At 35.8% G+C, this 17135-nt stretch overlaps 1 protein-coding gene and 1 long non-coding RNA gene across 3 annotated transcripts; one reads left to right on the top strand and one right to left on the bottom strand.

The window, feature by feature from the left end:
* The first annotated feature begins 1428 nt into the window (after nt 1–1428).
* Nucleotides 1429–3034, top strand: LOC141401223 (uncharacterized). The gene is made up of 3 exons (XR_012412291.1): nt 1429–1601; nt 1667–1755; nt 1828–3034. It is a non-coding gene; the product is annotated as an uncharacterized lncRNA (long non-coding RNA).
* Nucleotides 3035–6697: 3663 nt separating this feature from the next.
* On the bottom strand, nt 6698–16916 carry LOC141401163 (B-cell receptor-associated protein 31). Of its 2 annotated transcripts, XM_073981099.1 has the most exons (3): nt 13559–13791; nt 12814–13443; nt 6698–7366 (listed from the first exon to the last, which is right to left on the bottom strand). In XM_073981099.1, exons 2-3 carry the CDS (start codon nt 13315–13317, stop codon nt 7172–7174), a joined length of 699 nt encoding a protein of 232 aa, XP_073837200.1. In that variant the 5' UTR covers nt 13318–13443; nt 13559–13791; the 3' UTR covers nt 6698–7171. The 2 variants fall into 2 exon arrangements, with proteins under 2 accessions (XP_073837200.1, XP_073837201.1); XM_073981100.1 differs by lacking the exons at nt 12814–13443; nt 13559–13791 and adding an exon at nt 16292–16916.
* Nucleotides 16917–17135: the final 219 nt, after the last annotated feature.

The raw sequence follows: 17135 nt of genomic DNA, 5'->3' as shown, positions 1-17135 counted from the left end.
TATCACGTAAAAGATATAAAAGTTTAAGTGCAATAAGGTCTGTGATATATTAGGATTAAGCATATGTGTGTGTGTTGTCCTAATAGATCATAAGAAACTTTATAGTGCAATATAACTAAATTATATCTGTGATAAAATGTACCTGATTTTCCGGTTTCGTATACGTCCTCATTTTTTACTCATATTTATACACCAATTAGTAATTATACACCCTTTATACTGCTACTCACATCTCTCGTACAGGATTACTAATATCCCTGTGTCCAATTATAACTCTGTTTGGGAAATCCTCTCACAAACCAAAAGGGTAAATAACCGAACAATGGCATATCTACATCAAACGACCTGAAACGAAACAAACTGTTACAAAAGTATACGACATTCATGATAACAACTACTTCCCTAAAGACATGCAAAGGCCCGGCTACATCTCAGGGTGTGGGAGTTCCCCACGTTGGGACACAATCCCTTACAGCAATCTAAAGGACCGCGCACACCATCTCTGTCGTCATTCTTCGACAGCGCTGGAGTTTTGTTGCGGGCCCTTGCAAACCAGAGTCCGCCCCTGCGGCCGAAAAAAAATTACGCGTAGCCCCAACATGAAATGAGGCCTAAACGCCTACGTGGCGGCCTCCAGCCCACCTTAATACCCTAGCTTCCAATTTAATGCCATGATGGGGAAGCTAGGGGAGCTTGTGGATACACCGAAGCGGCTGTTCACGTGCTAAGGTGCAACAGCCGTATCCACATGTAAATAAAAAGATGTTTTTTCTTGATTTTTCTGTTGGCGTAGAGTATTTTGTGCGGTTGGTGGCACAAACAAGTCGTTGGGGTGGTGTTATGTGGTTACAGCCATGGGTGAGGAGAGTTTTAATGATATTTGTGGCCAGTAACTCTCCCCAAACCCAGAAAAGCTTGGTAAATTTTCGACGTCTGTGGACATATACAATGACAACCTTGTGCTGTGGGGTGGAAAACATTTATTGGAGAAAGTTTCCACAGTATATTCCCCGGTTGCCATTGTCCATGCTGACCATAGTGATGAGGGATCTGAAAAAAGAAAGAAAATTGATTAGCATAGAATAATTAAAAGTAAATAAAAGTATAAATAATGTTTTTGCTCTATACACGAGAGCCGGCAAAACTATTGTTGACAGATGGTCAGCTGTTGTTGTCAAATGTGTACTAAAAGTAGTTGCCACTACGTTGTTGTTGGGCCTCACTGTTTGTTAGTGTAGAAATCACCTCAAAATTTAAAAGAGGGAATTTGGCATATAAGTGCCCAGAATTCTCTTAGAAGAAAAAACGGAAATGCGTATGAACTTCATTATGAAGTAAGAGTAGGATCTTATTTTTTAAATTTTGATGAGAAATTGCTCAAGTTATAAATTACGGAATGTATGTAATAAATAAGAAAGAATTTTCTAGGGCTCATCGATGCATACGTGACTTGTATAAAGTCATTTGGAAACTTAATGTTCGGTGTTAAAGTCCAGATTAATATACAAAGACATTTGTGGTTACTCCAAACACTTAATGTAAAGAAAATTTTTTTCAAAGTTATTTTTTTTAACACAAGTAAAATTAACATACCTTAACAAGTGAGTGGAAGAATTAGTAAAGGTTTATTAAGTGCTATAATAAAACGCGTTGATTATAATTAAAGGTGGCGGTTTCATTATTGGCAATAGAAATAGTGAATCAACTACGGCTGGCTGTTGTATATTAAATATATTCTGCAGATGAGGATAAAAGGCAAGTTAAGCACTATTAAGCCCAAGTGAATTGATGGTGATAGTTTGTTTTAATTTTTTTTAATGAAATTAGATTGGCTCCGAAAGTAAAAAGGTCAGATATTACTACCAAATTTTATACCGAGAAAGAGACTGAAGTGCAGTGGGGCAGGTTGCGTAATTCCCTGGCCATCGATTACGTAATCTGCGTGGCCGTGACGTTTCAGAACGGGGACCAAGCCATTCCTGTTATTAATTCCTTTTGATGTAAAAGTAAGCCCGAACAGTCTAAAGGATTTAAAAAGGTCAGTCAAGTAGTTTAAGTGATTCCATGGTAGCCAAATAAAACGTAACCGGCAGCCTCATATATTGGAGTACCTTGATGAGAAATCTTTGCTTAAAAGACAACAAAAAAAAAAAACTTGTTGAACAAGACAATCATCCTATTACAATTTAAAAATTGACTTACCTTTAACTATTACCAGTGTACATGCTGAGGATTTTGTTTTAAGTATATGTTAGTGTATGTTTTTTTTTTTTGTATTTATTTTATTGGATATTTTTTTTGTAATTGTTTGTGATCCTTAGAGGTATCAAAATTAACGGCGATAATTTGATCTAGACTGCGCAGGATTTGACCATTCTTATATGATATTCTAAGCCCGGTGATTATTCAGAAATTTATGTGCATGTACTTGTGTCTTTAGGGAGCTCCTTCAGGACTGTGTAAGAGTATTTGTGAGAAATTTGATAATCATCAGAAGTCGTGGAGTCATATAGGTTATGAAGCAGAACATCAGTAACGTATACCAACGCATTGTGACGCAGGCCAACGCATATTGACAATTTTGCATATTTGATTGCCTCTTGGGAAGTTAGGTTATGATGTAATTAGGTTAATGAAGTATTGATGATAATTAAGTTTATGCGAAAATAATCAAAGTTGGAAAGGCTTTAATATACATGTATGTAAATCGTTTATTTGTGAAGATAATTTAACGACATAAACCTTCAGAATAATCATTTTTTTTAATTTGTATTTTGAATACAGCTTATTACCCGCGATTAGAGGTTCAGAAACATAAGGTCACCAGACCGTTCGATTTTTTTTATCCTTAAAAGGAATTCAATATACCAGTTTGTGTGCAGCTGGAATCTGTAGGCCATAAGTGAAAGACATAAAAGTTTAGTATTATTATTTTTTTCTTTGTTTAATTTTATTGCATGCCTAGGTTATGTTAATATAAGATACGTTGTTCGACATTGTTTTTACTAGATAATAAACTATTATGATTTGAAAAGTAGGTTTTTAATTGATATGGAATAATCGGAGAGAGTAAACGGAAGGGAAGGTAAGATGTGGTGGTGATGTGGTAAGGGCGGGTTTAAGGGGTCACTGGCGGTGAAATGAACGGGTGACTACGGTTGGGAGGGCGGCTCGGAGGACATTAGGACAGTCCTCCCACTCTGTTGGATAAGCATTTGGTAGAGTAGTAGTGTTTTGATGATGACTTTTGAAAATTATTGAACGGGCCTTGGCGCTGGGAAAAAGGGTTGGGACCCTCCCTGAGTGGTGACAGAGCTAGCTATGGACCATCGGCGATGCGTCCTTCAGTGCACACAAGGTCCCGTAACACGAATTAGCTGAAATTTGTCATTTGAGGTTTTGAATGACCAAAAAACATCCCCACTAAAAATTGCCAAGATAGGTCCACGTTTTGGTGTAGATCCCATATAACGGTGGTACCTCCCGATTTAAAGTATTTTAAGGCTTTTATATATATATTTTCATACCGAATTAGATGAAATTTGATATTTGAGTTTCCAAATGACCAAAAATCTTCTCCACTAAAAATGTACATTTCAAATTTTTTTAACCGAACTACCTATTAGGTGTAGTTTGACATTTGAAGTTCTTGCACCTAACAGGAAACTAATTATTCCATTTTAGTTCAGTGGGTAGAGGGTAAAACCTAATTTTTTGACTTGTTCAGGTATGTCATGGAAAACGATTCGACTCGTTTTGCCATAAATCGAAATCGTATATCTCCAATTTTGGTGAATATTTTAATGAAATTGAAAATGGATTTTAAAAATATTATTCAAACAAAAAAGGGGCGTTTGCGAAGCAAAATTATATATATATCATCAACGTCACTCCGATTATATACCATTTCGATTCTGCAAATCGAGTCGATTCGGTTTTCATCACATACCCGGTTACCAGTGTGGCCATTTTAGTATTTTCGCAGCTAAATTTAGCATTATTTTTTTGTATTTAGCCGCAAAATTTTCATTTAGCATTTTTCTTAGCATTTTTCAATATTAATTTAGCATTTTTCTATCCACGAAATCAGAGATATTTTAGTACTTTTTTTTTATAAAAAATCTGATAAATGTTGGTTGAATTGAGAAGAACTGTTATGGAATAGTTAGTTTTTCTTCTTGTTACGAAAGTACCAATGTCACTATTTTAGGTGGAAAAGTTTTTTGACCACAGGCATCCCCAAATACTAATAATTCAGTCTTCTAAAAACTTGAAACTACATGAAATCGGGCGATACCGTTATATGGGGGCTCCAGCACAACATGGGAATATGTACTAAATTTTCGATGGAGAAGTTATTACCTACTGCGAACTTTAAATACCAAATGCCATCTAATTTTGCCCGAAAATGTAAAAAACAAACTAAATCCGATGGTGCCCAAAAAATGTGCATGTGACTGTGATTAATGTGAAGAAGTTGCTTAACTACTTTGAACCAAAATGACACCCAAAAATAATTTAAATCAGTCGGTACCTTTTTACTACAAACGGAAAAACAAACTTAATATACCCACTATACAATGGTGGAGGGTATATTTTATTAAAAAATAACGTTTTTAAAATGTAGCTAAAAACATAAAAGATACCCGAAATCGGTTGGTTCCGGTATATGGGGCTATTCCAAAAAACATGAACCTATGTCCGCATTTTTTGGTAGATAGGTTTTTAACACCAAACTATAACTAAATCGGTCTGAAGATGTAGCTAAAAAAATATTCCAAAACGTGGACTCTGTGTCCACAACTTTTGGTGGAGAAAGTTTTTGGAACCTTAAATACCAAATCATTGCCAGTTCAGCCTGAAAATGTAGCCAATAACAGCCTGCAAACAAAAGACGGATTTTTCCAAAAATTCTGTGTCCTATCTCAATTTTTGTGGATGCCAGAATGATTATCACAGACGGACGGACATTCATAGATCGACTAAGAATTTTACTCTTGTTATGAATATAGGGCCGCAAATAATTATTTCAATGCGCTACAAACGGAAAAACAAACTTAATATACCCACTATACAATGGTGGAGGGTATATTTTATTAAAAAATAACGTTTTTTAAATTTAGCATTATTTTTTAGCATTTAAATATTTATTTTAGCATTTTTTAGCATTATTTTAATGCTGATTTAGCTGCAACACTTTTTTAAATCTGGTCACACTGGTTTTGACTTAGCCTCTCTGAGAGAGTATTTCCTTTGGTAAACAACGGGGGATGAACTGTTTAAAATGCACTTTATTAAAAGTTGTTCACTGTTATTTTTATAGTTGACCTTTGGACTGTTTTAAACATGTATTTTTTTGTTTGGCTTTAGGCCATGTTTATATTATAGACTTTTGCAGGGTTAACCTTCTTTATGAGGATTTGTTTGACGTATATGTAATGGAATTGACATTTAAAACCCAGTGGGTTTGTTAAATCCGGTTATATATAAACGTACTATTAGGTCAGAATAATTAAAAAACAAAGGGTTTTGTTTTTTACATAAGTTTATTTTCCAATATTTCGACTTTCTTTGAAAGTCATCATCAGGGATTTTTCATTTATTTTTATTCTGCTAAACAACTATCGGACACATCCTCTTTCTCACTCGAGTATTTTCCAGTTGGAAAATAAAGCCAAACAAAAAAAAATACATGTTTAAAAAAGTTGTTCACTTATAAAGTGAAGGCTATAAATATTAAATAATTTTTTGTTTTGCAGAAATTCATATTTTTTCAACTTGTATTTTAACGACTGCAAACACTAATTTTTGGTTAATGATAGCATGCATATGTATTTATTTTAATTCTAATTTTATCACAATTTCTCAAAACGACTGAAAAGGACTTTTCCCAATTTCTCTTGTTATTTTGTGTAAAGAATGCTCACAATTATTTACTAATATCATTTTTCCTCTATAAACCGCCAATAAACAAAATTTTTTACATTTTAAACAAAAATACAATAAGAAATCTTTCATTTCGTTTGTTTACGATAGGCCATTTGGCTACGAGAAATTACTCGCAAATTTATGCTCAATTTCTCGATAATTTTACTCGATAACGAATGTTGTCATCCCAACTTTGAGTACTCGGGTCGAAACAACTCGATATCGAATCACGTAATTAGGCCCCTGATCCAGTCGTACCACGTAAATGTAAAAATCACGTGTTCGCTAGCAACTACTATGGCATCAACAATTTTCTGGGATTTTACTAAATCATTATTTTTTTTGTATTATACCTAGTTGACCTTTGGACTTACTCTTAATGACATTTGTGTTCGGCTTGAGCTCATCGAATCGAATCATTTTTTTTTTTAATTTAGAAAAAAAGGATTTTGAATAACTTGAACGTTTATTAGCCTCCAGTAAATTAGAGGACGAAATTTAATATTTCTTCTAAATATATAAATTGAGAAAACAACAAATAAATAGTTCAAGAACTGGTTGTTTGTATAGGTGATGCGAAATAGATTATTGTGCTAATTAGCCAGCCGATTCTTATCAACAATTTTATTGTTTTAATCAAATATGTTTGTTTAAAAACATATATTAATGGTGAGTCACCAAAAGATAATAATTAATAAATTCGTTCAATAATAAAGGGAACAATTTTTATAGCATTTTTCCTAGAATTTTAAATAAAACAAATGAACAATTCGATTTTTCAAGTTTATTTATTAATTACAAAAAGATTCAAACACTGCTATTGAGAGTTCTAAATTATAAAGAAAGTTTTAACAATTTTTTTTCGATGCAGAGAGATTTAGATACAAACAAAAGAAAAACACCATAAATAATATTAAATATAAATAAGTAAAGAAAATACTAAAGAAAATGAAATTAATATATAAAAATACATTTTTATATCTGAGTTGTTATCAAGAAAAGTTATGCATTTTCTTTTACTTGTTTTTTTTTTTTTTAATATACATTTTAACGTTGCCTTTCTTTAACTCGCGGGCAACTTATTTATCTAAGCCACATATTAATGTTTTTATTCACCAACTAAATTTTTGGGCAATAAGAGAGAATAGTAAGTCTTGACATCTTTGATGTTGGTTATTCATATTTTAGTATTCAAGTGAAGATTTTACTTAAAGCGTGTGAAATGGTGATGTTGATCATTTATTTAATCGTCTTTAGAATCACCCTTGCCTCCAGCACCACTAATGGTGATCTTCTTTTGCAATTTACTGTATTCTTCGGTGAGACGATCATATTCCTTGTTCAAACTTTCGGCTTGTGATTTCAATGCTTCCTTGTCCTTCTTTTCACGATTCAATTCGGCAGTAAGCTCATGGATGCGATCTTTCAATTTTGTAATCTAATATAAAAAGACATATTAGTATGTAAAAACAGGCTTATTGTACTCTCGTTAAAATCGTTATAAACAATACTGTATGTAATCTTAGAAAAGAACAACACAACTATTACATATACTCTGGATATATGTATTTTTGTTGATTTCGTAATGGTTCGTTGGGTGGGGGAAGTGGGGGGTTAAAAAGGATAAGAGGATATTCGTTCTAAAGGTCTTTTGTTTTCTTTAATTTCGCTTTGGTATGGTATTGTTTTTGTATGCCTTTGCGTGTTTTTTTCTATTTTTTTGTGAGCGTGCATTTCTTTGAGAGAAAATAACGCAGATTTTTTTAATATTTTTTGTTCGTTTTCTTATGAAATGGGATGTTGTGCTAGCTTTGCTGTGAGTCCTTGTACACGTCTCCTTAAGCTGGATAGCTGTTAAAAATAATATAAAAATTTAAATATATAAAACAAAAACAGAAAGAACAAGATTGTGAGAAGAAACAACCGAAAGTTGTTTGTTAGAAATGAACAACAATAACAACACAACAATTTATTCATGCAAAGTTTTTGTATTAACAGCAATTGTCTATTTGAACACAGGTCATCGTATCGTAGACTGTATTCAATTTTTGGCGTTATGCTTTTGTATAGAAGTATGTACAAGAACTCGTTTTTTTAGGCGGAGCAGTAGTAGCAGGCAATCAAAATATATCATAAATAAATATAAATTAGAAAAACGTTTATAGTATACGTATATGGATATAATATAAAATACAATTTTAGAAATGCAAACGTATAGAAAAAAATAAATTTCCTTTTTTCTAGAATGCACATCTTTTGGTTTACTATAAACCTTTGAAATAAATAATTTATTAAATGCTCTAAATGTGCAAAATGATGACAATATTTTTGTTTATGTACGTATATTGGACATGTCTGTTTTTTTAGTTTTCGCGGGAAACATTTTCCTACAAATATTTTTGTGTTTTTATTTTTAAAATCTTGTTTTAAGTCAAAGTCTTGTGGGGTTTGGCAAAAGTTGTTACTAAAATTTGGAATAAACAGACACAGCTATTATTGCATATCTATGTATATACGTATAAAAGTAATGATGTGAAAAGATTAAAAAATATGTTCTTAATAAGTGCAATGCAGTGCTATAAAACCCTCAAAATTTCCTAAATCGGAGAGAATTATAAAAGATGGAAGAGAATTTGTTACCTGTTCTAAAGAAGGTACATTAAAGCCGCAATAGGTCTCTTGTGCGCCCTAGATTTTCTTATTTTTTGTTTCTTGAAGAGGCTAGAGACGGATGAACAGATTTGCTCCAAAATTTGGCTTTCGGAATATTTTGTCCAAACATAGTTTAAGTTCGAAGTTGGCTTACATAAGTCCACTCCTTCCGGTACCTCCCCCACAAAAGTTCGAAAATGTTCCAAAAATTTCAGGGCATAGTAACTCTTGGAAGGAGCAACCGATTTGATCCATACATTGCACATCGTGAAACTTCTACCAGACTTAGATGAGGTTCCAATATGGACTCAATCCGTCTACTCCTTCGGCTACCTCCCACACAAATTTTGGAAAAGTTCAGTTAAGGACCAGCCCTCGAATAGCTTTGATTTTTATTGTAATAACTTGTATTCGCTGCCCCCCATACGACGTTACAAGTTTCATCAGGCGCAAGTCCATACTTCCTGAGAAATAGCCTGAAAGGTGCAAAAAAAACACTATGACGTCGTTTGTAGTTGTTTGAGCGCAAGATAACTCTCAAAGGGATCTGTCGATTGGGTCCAAAATTTTGCCTTCGTATTATTTTGTCCAAACATAGTTTAAGTTCGAAGATAAGCCATATCGGTCCACTCCTTGAGGTACCCCACCCAAAAAAAATTTCAAAAATGTTCGGAAAAATTGTGCGCACGATAACTCTTGAAGGGAGTGACCGATTTTATCCATACTTTACACATCCTAATATATCTACCAGACATACATCAGGTTTGGATATAGACTATATTTGTCTACAAAATTTCGGATAAGTTCACTTTAAGATCTGCTCTCGAATCACTTTGATTTTTGTTGAAGCAACCCACATTCGCTGCCTCAATTACGACGGTAAAAATTTTTTCAGGGGCAAGTTCATACATCTTGAGGAAGCAGCCATATGGCACCATATGTAATGGCTGGAGAACTGACCAACCGATTTGGTACAAAATTTCAGTTCGAAGATGGTCCACAACTTCCGTTACTACCCCCCAATATTTAAAAAAATCACTAAAATCGCATGCACGTTATCTCTTGAACGGGGCAACCAATTTGGTCCAAACGTTGGCCCATATCGGTCATCTCCTTAGGGTACCACCCCACAAAAGTTCAACGTTTGTGTCTAATTCAGTGTCGCCCAAGAGTGTCCATCAATGGTTTAGTATGTGTGTATGTATGGGTGAAACAACAACCACATGATGTTTATTGTCTGTTTTCATTCACTTACACTGTAAGTGAGAGAGAGAGAAGCAAATGCAAAAACAGCTCAGTGGGCGCCCTCACTATATTGTGTTTTCAAAGAAACGCGTCCCTGGTCTAAGTGCAGTTTAGGGTCAGTTCGAAGATCCTTTGGAAAAGTATACCGATGCTGTTCGTTGTGAACCTGTTTACAGCGATTTTATGTTTTCCGTGGACAAGTCTATGTTTCCTGGCATACTGGTCCAAAATTTATACGATGATCGACTGAAATGACTAGTGGGAGCGATTCGGCCCATTCCTTTAAGTACCTCCTACGCAACACTTTTTATCTTAAATCCTAATCCACAATTTTGTCGGCAAAGTTCAAATGTCCAAAATTCTGAAAAAATCCTAAATACATTCGATCTGTCCGTAGATGAAAGTTTCAATTCACATAGACTGAGGGTATATCACTGTCGGCAAAGCCGACTGATACTTTTTTACTTGTTCAGTTTCTTTTGGCTCGAGTTCGGCTTCTGAACAGATTTCGACTCCACCCCTTTGCCTGAGGCAGTGGGATTCTCTGACTGTACTACTGCTCGTCCCCGGGTCTGCTTAGAGTCTCTAGATTGAACAACTACTTGTTTCCTTTCCACCTGGAGCTCGCGACGAGGTGGATGTGGGTACATTTTTTTCAAATTTCCTGATGAACCTCACTCCTGATTAAGTACATCTTCTCTTCGAGTGCATATTCGCATCTCGTTCTACGAACTTGCAGATATACGATACAGCACGCTTATAGTGTTTCGTATTTCATACTTCTCGGGCAGGTCCATCCTTAGAGTTACTAGACGTTTTTGGTGTCTCATTAGATTCCCCATCGTCGGCCAGCAGTTCAGTGACAGTCTGCGTTTGAAGCTTTTTGTCAGCCTGTACCGATATAGGACCATTCGGAATCGGGCTTGAGAATCCTTTCCTCCTGGAGCTCGCGACGAGGTGCATGTGGGTAATTTTTTCTTTTCAAATTTCCTGATGAACCTCATTTTACGCTTGATTAAGTAGATCTTCTCTCCGAGTTCATGTTCGCATCTCGTCCTACGAAATTGCAGATATACGATACAGCACGCTTATATTGCTTCGTATCTCATACTTCTTGGGCAGGTCCATCCTTAGTCTCTAGCCGTTTTTGGTTTCTCATTTGATTCCCCATCGTCGACCAGCAATTCAGTGGCAGTCTGCGTTTGAAGCTATTTATCGGCCTGTACCGATATAGGACCATTCGGAATAGGAATTGCCTCAGATTGAACATCATCTCCGTTATAATGTAACAATTCCTCCCGGAGTATGTCCCCACTCTGCTCGTCTTAGAAAAGTCTGTCCAACTGGTCGAGGAGCTCCCTATTTTGTCTCTTTAGACTATCATGGATAGTTCTAAGGGTCTCATGTAGGTCGACCCCGCCCATAACTACGGTCATGTCTGTCGTGGACTGGTATCGCCTGGCTAATTTATGTTCTATTAATATTTCCGGGTCATCATCTTATTTTTCCGATTAAACTTGATGCACTTGTAGCGGGTACATCTGCAGGTGCCAAGGCAGCCACACCTAAAACAGCCAGATCACAATTAACGCTTGCCGTCGGTACTGGTTTATGAACTCCCTGCACAGTAACTTTGCTCCTATTATTTTTCCTATCCATCTTAGTTAATTGGGAACAAGACGAGTGTAGGGCCCGGTCCGGAAGTATGGACTTGTACAAGACAAAATGTATATCACTATACTCAAGGCCACAAGGACTGTGGTATATATATCATCAAGATCCGGGACCGGGCCCGGATCCCTTAATTGTTTAAGGGAACTACCCCCGATCCATTTTTGGTCCATAGGGGGAGGTCTGACGACCCCCAACGTTCATAATCCACACACCACAGAAAACCCTTACCATCCGCCGCCCGGGAAGTAGGAGAATGGCTGCCAACCCAGTATCAAACCTATGATTCTACGTAGGTTTCTATGCTGCTACAACAAATACAAAAGAAACAAAATCTACGCTGTTGTAACAGGTGGAAGACATCCATCGAGTGCATCGGAACTACGATTAATATGAGAAGCAAACATCGACTCCGATCAATAGCTCGACGTAGCAAAATTTAACGCTAGTACGAACTTCTGTTCTAACGCGACACGAAAGATGGACGAAGGCAAGAAAACTTCAATCATAACAGACAACTATAAAGCATACAAATGCTTCAGTCTGCTGTCTGGATAAACAAACAAGTAATGATATCTCGTTTGCCAATGATGGAAATCATAATTTTATACAAATAAACAATTCACATTAATAAAATGTTTATCGTTGATCATAGATGATAATTAGATGTGACTCATATCATAAAACTTTGCCCCTGTGTCCACTGATAATTCTGAAGGGTGGTTTACTTAGCAACTACATCATCAATAATCATCACAAAAAAGATTATTGGTTGCGATTTTGTATATATTAAAAAAAACTAACATCTATAAAGTTCAATGTACTTTGACGCCAATATCATTAAAGAAAAGAAATGGTCAGCATTTAAGAAATTCCCACTAAACTATCTATATTCCTAGCATTTGTTTACAATGAATTGATTATAAACAAAATAAGCTTTTATTAGTGGACCACCAAATCGTTGGGGTTCCTATACATAGTATATCTCTTATAGCATAAATATCTTTCCCCCACAATTCCTAATCGTAAGGGCTATTTTTTGCCTAATCTTAAGATCACAAAAATACCTATATTTATATTTTGTTTGTAAGCAATATAAGCCCAGACAAAAATTAACATATTTTCGTACAATCTTTTCACACACACACTCACACAAATACGCATTTTAAATTATACACTTGCAAAAAACACGTCATACAAAAATAGAAATTTTCAAAAAACAAAACCGAAAGATAATTAATATGTGAGTAAGAGAAAACAAAAAAACTCACTTCCAAAAAATACAATACAATGAAATTTTCTGAAATTACAACGTACCTCTCCCAATGTAGGATCCTCGGTTGCTTCTTTAGCTTTTTCTGTATTCTTTTCAGCCATCAATGACTTGGCAGCTGCCGATGCAGAGGCGGCCTGCTTCATGGAGGCTTCACTTTGAGCTAACAAATTGGCCTGATTCGAGATCAAAGTAACCAAACGGCGTATTACCAAGACCAAGAAAATGGCAAATCCGGAAATATAGAAATTACGCTGGGCCCGGAATAAACGCATACTATGTTGCATTTCAACATTCAAATGGAGATCGCTGCTGTGATCGTGATGTGAATATTTACGCATTTCTCTGATGGCATCCAATAGGAAGAGTACTAACACACCCATTATAAGGAAGAAGTACAAATGGGCTTGCCGAGCCAGCATAGCCAAAAATTTTGATTTGAAGAAACGGTTCCATTTGTATGGACTGGCTATTGGCAAAACCAATAGTAGTACAACTGCGATTTCGGCATAAAGGAAGCCGGCTATCAAAGTCCAGACAAGACTCATGGTGTTCTTGCGGGCCTTTTCAAAGTTGTTCTGGGTAGTAGTTTAGGTAGTACGTCTTAAAATAGATTCTCTTTCTTTCCTTTGCTTTCGCTTGACTGTCTCCAAGTAAGAATTTGTTGATTGTTGCTATAAAACGATTTAATGAATATACTTTAATTTCACCAAGATCTCGACAGTTTAACAACGTTATTTGCAACTTTCTATTAATTAACTTTTTCCAAAGTTAAAAAATATTTCTTACTTCTTATTTCTATTTTAAATTATTTCGTCGTCTGTCGTATCGTTTCTTTTGTGAGTAACCAACTGATGAAATATTTTCGAGACACGTATTTTAAGCTTTTTTATTGCCTCCTCACCTTTGTACTTTCTCACAATGGGTGGGAAAGAGTGAAATATATTCACGGCGGACGTGTTTGGCCGGCAAACGTCTCGTTTACATTTGTTTTCTTTTGATCTATTTGTGTGTGACATTTCGTTTCAACAAGTTGCCATATTGATTGAATGTGACATCACTTGTTGGTTTTGTTTATTGCAATTTATGGTCTGTTCCTTTACTTTTGAAAATGGTAAAACCGGCAAAAGTAGCAAAAGTTGCAAACTGCTCCCATATGAATTGTATGGTGTCTGAAGTAAAGGAACGCTTTTCGAGTAAAAAGTGGTAAAACTTTAAGATTCTTGAACGTAAAGGAACAGAGCTTTAGTTGAAAGGGCGGAAATTATTTAACCGAATTTACATTGGACTAAAAACAAGTGTTTTGGGGGAATTGTGAGTGACAAGTATTTAGTGAAATTGGCAATTTAAATGAAGAATTTTGGAACAACTCTAGTTTAGTAAAAACTCTCCGATTTTTTTGAAATTTTTACCAGAGGTAGATATTGTTGCGCTGATCACGGAAATGTATAATTTTCTTGTGGGACGGACCCGGTTACCCGGTTATTGGACCCGAAAGTCCGGGTACAAAACCCGGGTTGGACCCCGCTCTACTGAATCGATACAATATGGGTATCATTGTATGGAATTCCAACCGGAAAACTATATATCATAGTGTTCTGGGTCCCAAGGGCTACCAAGAGTAAATATTTTAGCCCGATCCGAGAGGTGTCCTAAATGACACTTGGGAACAAGTCTCGTTTAGACTGATTTTTGGACCCGGATTTTTACATAAAACCCTCAAAAAGTCGAAAATGGGTCCCTTATGGGAGCCCGCTTAATATATGTCAGATTATAGCTCGCACTTTAACCATTCCAAAATGGTGCTATATGTTGTAATACCTTCTCTGGATCCAGAGATATGGCCCTTAGAATCTTCAGAACACGGTTCTGTAGGGCTCATTTCTTTACATTATAGGTGTCTATGAGAAATTTTAAATTTCTAAATTGAACAAAATTTTCTTTTAACTTATAATTTTTCTTTAAATAGCCGGCCTTCGGCCGGGGATTTAGGACTTTCTCCTATGGACAGGTGCAAATCTAGGGAACACATTTTTCTTTTAAATTATAAATGTTTATTTACATAGCCGGCCTTCGGCCGGGGATTTCAGACTTTCTCCTATGGACAGGTGCAAATCTCGATAACGGGAACAAAATGTATTTTTAAATTATAATTTTTTTCTATAAATAGCCACTTGGAGAAACCGGGTTTTCGAGATTCTAAGAGCCATATCTCTGGATCCAGAGAAGGTATCACAACATATAGCACCATTTTGGAAAGGTTAAAGTGGGAGCTATAATCTGACATACACTATGCGGGCACCCATAATGGGCCCATTTTCGACTTTTTGAGGGTTTTATGGAAAAATCCGGCTCCAAAAATCAGTTTTTGGGTTATATCATCTGACCATCTGGAAATAACCCCATCATATGACCACTTGTTGGATAGGTATTTCCATAAGCTTTCCAATTATACCCATAGCAATGGGTTCAGTAGAGCCGGGTACAACCCCCTAAACGAGACTTGTTCCCAAGTGTCATTTAGGACACCTCTCGGATCGGGCTGAAATATTTACTCTAGGTAGCCCTTGGGACCCAGAACACTATGATATATAGTTTTCCGGTTGGAATTCCATACTTTCCGAGATATGGGTCTTGACATTTCCGAAATTTCGTACTTTAACATAACTAGGTTGTTTATGGGTATAGGTAGCCCTTGGGACCGTTTTAAAGCTCACGAAGAGTACTTTCCAATGCCGCCAATAATTAATAATGGTAATTAGATTTTTCAATAATAATTTATTAAATTATTATACGTCGACATAATAAAAGTGTTTTAAGTAGCCGGCCTTAGACCGGGGGTTTAAATTTCAGGTACCCCTAAACGACATATAAGCCGCTCTGTTTAGCATCTGTCCATAGGAGAAAGTATTAAATTCCTTCCGAAGGTCGGCTATTTTCTACAAAAATTTAATTTTTGAAAAGTTTCTGTGGAAAAAGTTTCAAACCCAGCTAAATTCAACTTCCCGATTAAAGTCCATACTTTTCGAGATTTCTTAACATTTCGAAAATCCATTTAAAACCATTACCTGGTTTATGGGTAGTCATTGGGACCCTGATTACAAGCATATTCAGCTTTCCCGGAGGAAATCTCTTTAACACCATTACCTAGTTTATGGGAACCTCTCGGATCGAGCTGATATTTTTACGATCGCTAGTCTTTGGGAGCCTGATCTCAATGATGTATAGCTTTCCGGAAGGAAGTCCAAATACTGTACAGCAGTTCTTGCTCTGGTGTTACCGTGAGATCCATCCTATATCCACTAACAAATACATACATATATCATTCCCATAAAAACATCATTTATCAATCAAAAAATACCGTTAATTCCAAGGGCTCTCATCTACCGTAAACAATTGTCAATAACTCGATGAATGGCCAATACCTCGATGAATGGACAATACCACGATGACTTTCTTACCAAATCCCCATCCCTTCTTAACCCCAACAACCAATTATTACTTATTATCACTCGTTCTTACCTCGGCAATTTGTTTATCTTCATCGGCTTCCTTGGCCTTCTCCACACTTTTATCTTCCATCAGCGAACGGGCGGCTTGTGTTGCCGATTTGGCTTGTTTCATTGAAGCTTCACTTTGTGCCAACAGAAAAGCTTGTTCGCTAATTAAAGTGACCAAGCGTTTTATGATAAAGACCAAAAAGATGGCAAAACCCGAAATATAGAAATTACGTTGAGCCCGGAATAGACGCATACTATGTTGCATTTCAACATCCAAATGTTCGGTATCTGATTTATTTTCACCAGAGAATTTTTGCATTTCACGCAAAGCTTCCAAGAGGCACAAAACCAAGAGGCCAATTAATATTGAAAAATAAATTTGTGCCTGCTTCGCCAACATGGCCAGGAATTGTGATTTGAAGAAACGATTCCATGTTGTGGCACTAAACACTGGAAGTGTTAGCAGTAGAACCACAGCTAATTCCACGAATAAAAATATATCGATTAATGTCCAAATTAAACTCATCTTTGCTCAGTTTGTGTTATGAACGTGTTAATGAATTTTATAAAACTAAATTGTATTGATTCCAAACAAAATAACCTTTGCTCGTACATTTGGTTTTGTGACCAGCTGCTACGGCGGCTAGTGAATGCGTTCGTGTAGTAGAATATACATGTGTATTGGGTTTTGCATATTATCTTGTTTTTTTTCGAAGCTTGTTTGTTGTTACATTAAAATAAAAACAATGATTAGATAGCCTAAAGACTTGTTGGTACGGTTGGTTGGAACTTTCTTTTCTCTCCTTTTCCCCTAATCGTAAGAATTTTTAAAAATGTTTTTGTTTAAACGTTTTTGTACTCAATTT

The sequence above is a fragment of the Musca autumnalis genome, unplaced genomic scaffold (genome assembly GCF_047663935.1).
Source record: "Musca autumnalis isolate F117 unplaced genomic scaffold, ASM4766393v1 scaffold_4, whole genome shotgun sequence".
NCBI lineage: Eukaryota > Metazoa > Arthropoda > Insecta > Diptera > Muscidae > Musca > Musca autumnalis.
Note: the sequence above shows the minus strand (reverse complement) of the source record. Positions and strands in the feature narration are given on the sequence as shown.

What these genes read in the sequence shown, in the direction of transcription:
- LOC141401163 (XM_073981100.1), bottom strand. Translation starts at nt 16,795, where the DNA reads ATGAGTTTAATTTGGACATTAATCGATATATTTTTATTCGTGGAATTA. An exon ending in AAGATAAACAAATTGCCGAG is followed by an intron (nt 7,367 to 16,291) that starts GTAAGAACGAGT and finishes TTTTTATATTAG; the next exon opens with ATTACAAAATTGAAAGATCG.